Source organism: Xiphophorus maculatus, chromosome 12 (genome assembly GCF_002775205.1).
Source record: "Xiphophorus maculatus strain JP 163 A chromosome 12, X_maculatus-5.0-male, whole genome shotgun sequence".
NCBI lineage: Eukaryota > Metazoa > Chordata > Actinopteri > Cyprinodontiformes > Poeciliidae > Xiphophorus > Xiphophorus maculatus.
The window spans coordinates 9,648,862-9,656,786 of NC_036454.1; the positions used below are offsets into that span (position 1 = coordinate 9,648,862).

Here is a 7,925-nt window from a genome sequence, read left to right on the forward strand (position 1 = left end):
AAGAACTGCTGTCTCAGCTCAGCAGTAGAGACTGATGTCTTTGGCAAACCACCACTCCCGTGGGTGATGTTCAGTAATGAATCTCCTTCAGCTGTTATGATATATAGATTTCCTTTTAAACTCACTTTGACATCACTGCAGGGGAGTTGTTGTGCTTCTCTTTATGTTTTTTTGTAAAAAAAAAAAAAATGGATAAAGACAAACTTACATAATTCTTTCAAAATTAATGTTCTGCTCTTGCATCATCCCTGATAGTTAATTATATTACTGTATTCAAGTAAATTTTGTTCACTACTTTGATCTGGATATACTGTACATTCAATGTTTTACTACTGAATGTGATTTGTTTTTAATTTGTCTGTTTGTTTGTTTTTTGCCCCAATCATCTTTTGGCAATACAAAGATGATTGGGGCAATGTGCGCGGAAAATGTGTGTCCTTCATTCAAGTACCCTAAAGACTTAAGTTTTTTGGTCTACTTATGATGGCAGAATAATAGTCAGTACAGTATCGATCTTCTGGGGTTACTGATGCTCAACAAGCTTTCAATAAGCACTGGGGAGTTTAATAGAGGCTAACTTATTCTCACTGAATGAGTTCTTGAATCAATGTTTCACACTGATGATGTGCAGCTGTTTTTCTTATTGCTTTTTAATCTTTTTTTGCATTTGCTCAAGCAGCGTCTTTCAATTCCCTTATACCACCGCAAAAAGGACAGGCTACGAGTTGCTCCTCCTGAGAAAATCCCTTGACGGTGAAGGGATTAGGCATTGAATCTGGAAAGGTTTCTACCAGATAATTTTTCCTCTTAAACTGATTGTTGGATAGCTGTATGATGTTCTCAGGCAGAATGGCTCTGGATCGAAGAGCAGTGCTTCTGCCTGTTTGGTTCAGGATGGACAGGGTGCTGCTGATGTTTCTGGTGTCAGTCTGTGAGATGTCACAAAGTAGCGGTCTCCTCTCAGCCAAAGCAATCAATAGGTCTGACACCTGAGAAGAGAAGTACAGTATAAGACAGAAACCAAGTTTGACCATAAACTGGAAATCAGGTGTGTTTCGATCTGTAGGAAATGGCAAATCCTTTAATTTCTTTGAAAGAAATTACATTTTTTATCTTGAAAGTATTTTTGATCAGTAGTTCTCAAGAATCTTTGAGGGTTTTCTGTCAATCTTGACTGAAAAAACCCCCCAAAAGACCACCACTACACCACCACACAAAAATGAACATCATTTTTTTTTTGTGCTGGTTACCTTGTATAGCTGAAAACACCCAAATAGGATCTACCAAGAGCCATTAGAAGGAAACCTTATCTGTCAGTGCATTATATGAATTTGAAATCTGCAAAATGTGATCATTACTCAAAAAACAGCAAAAGGGACTTGGTCACTTTACAGTTCAGATAACTCCTTTTGTTGCTTTCAAACGAACCTGGATGCAAAAGTTAGCAGAGGTCACAAACTGCTGGTCTCAAAGCTAAACATTACAGATAGCATAGACAGGAGCTCAGTTTTTGTTTGGTCAAAAACATTCATTTGAACAATCTCAAAATTGCATCTTATTTTAAGTAACACTTTTTACCTCGGTTACCTTAATCCCATAAAACTCTCTGCTTTCAGGATCGCCATCCTTGTATAGATCATCCATGACTCCTCAACAATCTCAAAACATGTAAAAAATATCAGGCTGTCCTTCAACAATTAAGTAAGACAGCTTCTTGCTGAGGAAAGCTAGAATTTATGAATACAGTAAGTTGACATTTAAATGATCATAGCAACATGTGCTTCTTTGTTTTTCTTTCCCATAGAAAGCACACCTGGCTAAATACGATTTCTTCCCAAACCAACAGAATTGTAGTTGTACAATTAAATTGAACTGAATAAAATTAGTCTAAGTAAACATTACAATCTATTAAAGTCATAAAAGCAAACTGTAGATGAAACAGAACACTTCATTTTGCTTTTTTATTATTCATATGTACACAGACATATTGCACAGGTTAATGATTTTAAGAGCATACAGTCAACACAAACAATCTTGGCTCTGATCAGGCTAAAACAAAATACCAGAAACATTGTGTACTCTTACATAAGGATACATGTTTTGTGCGTTTGTTTTGTGCGTATTTGTTGAATTTAAATGTTTTCTTCTATTTACACACATATAAATACATACATAGCAATGTTACAAGCTGAAAAAAACAGCTTCAAGACACTCAAGCTCCTCCAGTTATCCCATAGATTAGGCTGGAGAACAGGACACTGCGGTGCAATGCTTTTATCAAACAGCTGATGTTGGTTTGCCTTAACATCTCGACTTCAGTGGAAACTGGATATTTATTACCATCCTAAACCCTAACAGTTTTAAGGACCAGAACCTCTCCAGCTCTCCGATTCCATCAACACACCTTGCACTATTTTCTCCTGCATTTACCATTAGATCTGACTGAAAATACATTAAAAAAAAAGATTTTAGACTAAAAAAACATCTAGCTTCTGAGGTCCTAATGTTTTCTCAAACACAGAACTGAGAACAGTAAAACACAAGAGGAACTTTAACCTAAATTAATTTCTGGCTTTGACTACAGATTGTTTTGAAACCTTATCGAGGGCAAAATAAAATGCATAGATGGATTGATCTGGTGTGTGAATGGTTTGCAGGAAGAGCAGCGGCAGGGACTGAGCGGTGTCCACATCGCGTTGATTTCCTCACACCCAACTTCCTCGTCGGCCGTCTCTCGTTCTCGAGAGAAAAAGCCGGGGTTCTGAGCCGGGGAGGGGCGGCGGCGGCTCAGCGACGCTCAGATGTTGAAGCTTTCCCCGCAGCCACACATGCCTTTGATGTTTGGGTTATTGAAGATAAATTCACTGGACAGCTTTGACTCTACAAAGTCCATCTCAGTTCCTAAAAGGGTGAGCTGAGCCTTCTTCTCAATAAACACTCTCACACCTGAAGGAAAACACAAAGAACCACTTTTTATTCAAACTAAATTATTCTGGACCTATAAACTTTTAGTTGTTTTTTCTTCAAAATACTAAAAATATTCAAATGACTTTTTTTTAAGCGTTTTTTAACATAGGTAAGTGTTTTCTAACATATTTTAGTCAACCTGAAGGGAGGAGCATCCATGCTGACCTTTTTGGTTTATTTTCATTCAATCACTGCAGTAAATGACAGTGTGCACTACAAAGAAAGATTTGCGTTTCAGCAGATTACGTTTCGAATTTTCACTTTTCAAAACCTAATCACAGTGATGAAAAAATGTTGGAGCTTCTTTGTCATTTTCTCTTAAAAAATTAAAATGCCCTGATAAGGCCTCTTCTCCCTTTAAAAGATGAAAGATCTAAACCTTTTGAACTGCCTCCGAGTTTCTAGTGAAAACATTTCCCTAGCCTTGCTGGCCTTATAATGTTTTAAAAGAAATTGACAAAATTTAATCAAAGTTTCTTTGAAACATTTCATTAAGCAAATATCAGTTTATTTTCATTATTTTATATTGTATTTGTGTATTTGCTTTCTTATGACTATCAATATATTCAGTAATAAGAAAATTTGAAGCAACATTTTACATATAAGGCTGCACAATATATCACTATTGCAATATCAGTATGAACCATATGGACATTAAAATTTAATATGTTGACTGTTATATGCCAGATATAATAAATCTTATGTTAAAACTGTTAAATGAAATCTCTCTGCAGCTGATACAACTGACAGCCGGTTATGTTGCTAAAGGTCACAGAGAGTTTCAAGTTTCATAATGACAGATCAGAACCAGAGATGAGGAAAACAAAGACATAACAGCCAATAATGTAATACTATGCCATCAAAATTATTTATTTTATGTATGTTTGCGCATTATCCATAAACAAATACATTTTTGGGGAGTTGCTGTTGCAGCAGGACAGAGAACAGATTATACAGACAGTCTTCTTGTTTCCAGGCCATCTTAAAACCCTGATTCCACCAGGAAAAATTCAACATCGTGTTTTCTGAGTTTCTCTCTGTAGCCTGAACTCTGATTGTTTTATAATGAATAAAAACGCTTACCATCCTGGAGCACTTCCTCATCCGATTTCTCTTTCTCCTTTGTGTATTCCAGAGTGTAAGTCAGGCCATTACAGCCACGTGTTCTCACTCCCACCTTCAAACCAATCTGTTGATGCAGCAAACATATATCAAAACACACCAACATACAGGAACTAATAACCAAACAAGTGCAGGTGTGTTTTCCAACAGACATTTTAGTAAAACAGTCAACTCAAAACCTCTTGGTTTTAAGTTTAATTATTATGCTTAATGAAAAAGTGCACATTTCAGAATCTCAGCTTAAACAAAGTAAGGCTAAGAATTGATGCTCTTCTTGTCTCCGTGCTTCTGTAAACACAACATGTTGAACTAAAACCCAATAATCAATCTGTAGAGCTACTGTAGTGTGCTTCAGAAGACATGACTCAGGGTTTTTGTTAAAGGAAATCAACATTTCAATACAACTGTATTTTTCAAAAAACAGAAATAACTTCAAGACAATTTTCTGTCAACTAGAGAAACCCGTTTGTTTTAGCAGTATAAAAATAAGCTACTCATCAAACCAAAATCAGTTTATCAGACAACCCGACAAAGAACAGAAAAGATAAACCATCTCTGAAAGAAAAAAAAAACATTACAGTGAATCATTTTGTATACTCACATATTCTGGTTTGTCCTGCAGCAACAATCTGATTTTGCTCACAGCTGCAGGAGTCTACAGAAAAGAAAAGAAAAGAAAAAACAGAACTTAAAGCGTGAATCACAAAGCTAAAAAAAACATGTTGGAACTCTACAGGACATTCTTAGAAAAAAAAACAGCAATGGATACACTAAAAAATATGCAACATAATTTTTTTTCTGTTATTTGACACCTTTCATTTGACTGAGATAACACAAACATACTAGAGCTCGTCTGAAATTCAAACCTGCACCTGCAGCGTAACAAAATAACCTGAGCCACATGAAGGGATTTGGGACTCAGAGTTGAAACACTTGGCCATAAGGTGCTAATCCCTTAAAGCACTTAAAATGTGACCATCAGTATGTGTTGCTGTTTTTAAATACACTTACTAGAGCTGTGCTGTGTACTGATTTACAGTCATGATCGCAACATCATGAAATGCAAGAAAGCAGCGGGTTACTTGGATGTAGTAACTGGTTAGCTATGTATTCAGGTTTTCTGTGTTTATTGCCTGCAAATGAATAATGCATTTAGCTCATTGCATTAACTCTTGTTGCCCACACCTAAAAAAATACAGACTGAGATCTTATATTTTGAAGCTGTAATAGAGACCAAACTGTGCCACAACTTGCAGTTGATTCATTACACTGAACAGTTTAAAAGCAATTTGGTCGTCTGCTATGTCAGAACAAGCCAAGACCATTATGTACAACTGTTAGCCTCAATAGATCTTCATCAAATATGTAACATATGATTATAAAGATCCCAGTTATTCCTTGTGAGTTAAGTAACTTCACCCTCCTGTTGAAGATCTGTTGTTGGCTGTGTCTCCTGTCATGACGTAGCATTTACTTAAGGCTTTATCTCCGGAGGACAAACACATTATCTTGCTGCAGCACTGTAAGCAGAGACCCTCAGCTGATCGGCTCCATCAGCAACGTTTTAACCCGCCCATTTCAAACGAACCATGATCGCACTGACTGCTTGCTTTTCACTCCATTTCATTTACAACACCGTCTGTTTGTCCACGCAACCACACAATTTACCTCAATAGATAAAACACGCTGATTTTTAAAATCATTTTGTGTTAGGATAATTATTTTAAAGGAAGTAATTACAGAAGCCACAAAATGTATGAACTTAATTGGGAAAACTGTCAAACATTCACACAAGGATCATCCAAAAATTTCTAATTTGTGCCCAATTTAGTTAAAATACAGCGAGGGAAACTTAGGAACGTCACAGTTGATCACATGTGATTAAGTATAAATAATGAACATGATTTTTTTTTTTTTGCATAAACAAGTTATGCTATAAAGATGGTGGCCTGTTCTTTAACAAATACTTACAGTAACACAAACTCTAATGCTAAAAAAGTTTGATTGCAGCAATATGACTAATATCACAAAAGATCAGCTACTGTCATTCTGAACAGCTACTGCAATGACTGCCAAGTGTTTAAGGGAAATGGATGCAAACTTTACTTTCTTCAAGTGGAATAGAGTGGAATGAGCTAACAACCAGTCGGTCACTATGCTTCTCAGGGTTTTGTTTGGAAGTGTGAATATAGCCGGCTAATCGGTGTGTTTGGTGTAGCATTTGCAGCAATGTGGACACTGCACCTGGTCAGTTGTGCTGAATAGAGCTGAGTCAAAAGATGAAGCTTATAATTTACCAGATGACCTACATTCCTAACCTTCTGTCCCATGCAGCCACTAATGACCAAAAGAATGAGTCCAAGCAGCTGGAATGAGCTGCTCCACAGGGTGGACTCGCCTTCAGGGATCAGGAGCTCAAAGTAAAAAAGGCAGCTCATCCACATCAGAAAGAGTCAGTAGAGGCGGTTTGAGGGAGATGTGTTACTGTGGGTCATATTTTTGCTCCATTTGCTGGATTTATAAAAAATCTGAACCGTTTTTATTTCATATTTCAAGTTGACGTTTCAGTGATCCATTTTTGAAATCAGCTTAATAGTGTGAAATAGTGAGAGGAATACATGAATACATTATCTTGATATCATTTAAGAGGTTGATTAATGTTCTTTCAAAACTAATTAGAAGAACTGATATACAATTTTAACCAAATCTATTGGACAGAATGCTGTTTTTCAGCAGGTCCAAATAAGAGAATGCCTCGGGGTAGAGACAGGATTCGTTAGATTATACAGCAGAGTCAGGAAGGGAAATGCCTCAGACTTTTCCCTGATGAGCTTCAGGGTGTAGCTGGGAAGAAGAAAGTCAGGACTCTATGTTTGACCTGGTCTCAGATAAGGAGTAGAAGACAGATATCTGCAGTTTTGTCGCTATTTGCCAGAAATATGTGACCCAGTTGCTTTGAAGATCCTTTGAAATCTGTGGTCCACACTTTTTAAAACTTGAAAAACATTAGGCCATTCCCTTGAGAGAGGATTTGTTTACTGTGGCATGTGCATGCTTTCAATTCTTTTTGCTAGCTTGTTAGACATCCTGTCTCTGCAAGACTAAGCAAAATATAAACAAACAAAAACTGATGAAACTTAGTGTAGTCTCAAAGGTAAAAGCAAAAGCAGACTTCCATACAGCGGCTCCTGTTTTTCTTTAAAATTAAATTAAAAACTAAATTTGGCCATTGATATCAGCAGTTGGACTAAACGTCCATTAGAGTTTTAGCCAAACGTAATATAACATTTTTAAGAGCTTAAATGCATAGCTCCACTTTGTACGTCGCAATTATTTGGAAATTAATGTAAATTGAGGACCGTTGGCTTAATCTAAGATCAGGTTTGGTATAAGATGCGTATCATCGGTCGGCTACTAAGTTGATTTTATTGTCGAGTTAAGTTTCACTTTAAAAACATAGAACATGAACGCGCATAAATGTATCAGCTATGATAAAGCGGTTTATCAATAACTTAAATAATGACAATTCGGTAACAGAGCCAACAGCAGGACAGCGATTCACTGATAGCTAGCTACTGCTAACTTAGCCAACTTACACAACTGACACCGCATTAACGGCCGCTGGGGTAGAACGCTGCACTTTTCGAGAACCGCACTTACCAAACGGACACAAGACGCGTTTCCCTTTTAATTTTACAAACTAAATGTTTGACTCACCAGAGTTAACGCGGCTCTTGTGGGAAAAAGTTTTCTTTTATTGACCGCTCGGACGGTCGCTCGCACCAAGGAGGCAGACATGTTGATACTGTTAGAATTCATAACATTGGTTTGCGCAA

The 7,925-nt window shown here is 36.9% G+C and overlaps 1 protein-coding gene across 1 annotated transcript; it reads right to left on the bottom strand.

The window, feature by feature from the left end:
* Positions 1-1,947: 1,947 nt before the first annotated feature.
* On the bottom strand, positions 1,948-7,913 carry isca1 (iron-sulfur cluster assembly 1). Its single transcript, XM_005800968.3, has 4 exons — positions 7,807-7,913; positions 4,691-4,744; positions 4,051-4,156; positions 1,948-2,946 (listed from the first exon to the last, which is right to left on the bottom strand). Exons 1-4 carry the CDS (start codon positions 7,906-7,908, stop codon positions 2,798-2,800), a joined length of 411 nt encoding a protein of 136 aa, XP_005801025.2. The 5' UTR covers positions 7,909-7,913; the 3' UTR covers positions 1,948-2,797.
* Positions 7,914-7,925: the final 12 nt, after the last annotated feature.

Excerpts from the sequence above, each read along its gene's own strand:
- isca1 (XM_005800968.3), bottom strand. The coding sequence starts at position 7,908 with ATGAATTCTAACAGTATCAACATGTCTGCCTCCTTGGTGCGAGCGACC. Across the intron at positions 4,157-4,690 it reads TGCAGGACAAACCAGAATAT|ATTGGTTTGAAGGTGGGAGT; the intron begins GTGAGTATACAA and ends CTGCATCAACAG. Across the intron at positions 2,947-4,050 it reads TGAGGAAGTGCTCCAGGATG|GTGTGAGAGTGTTTATTGAG; the intron begins GTAAGCGTTTTT and ends GTTTTCCTTCAG.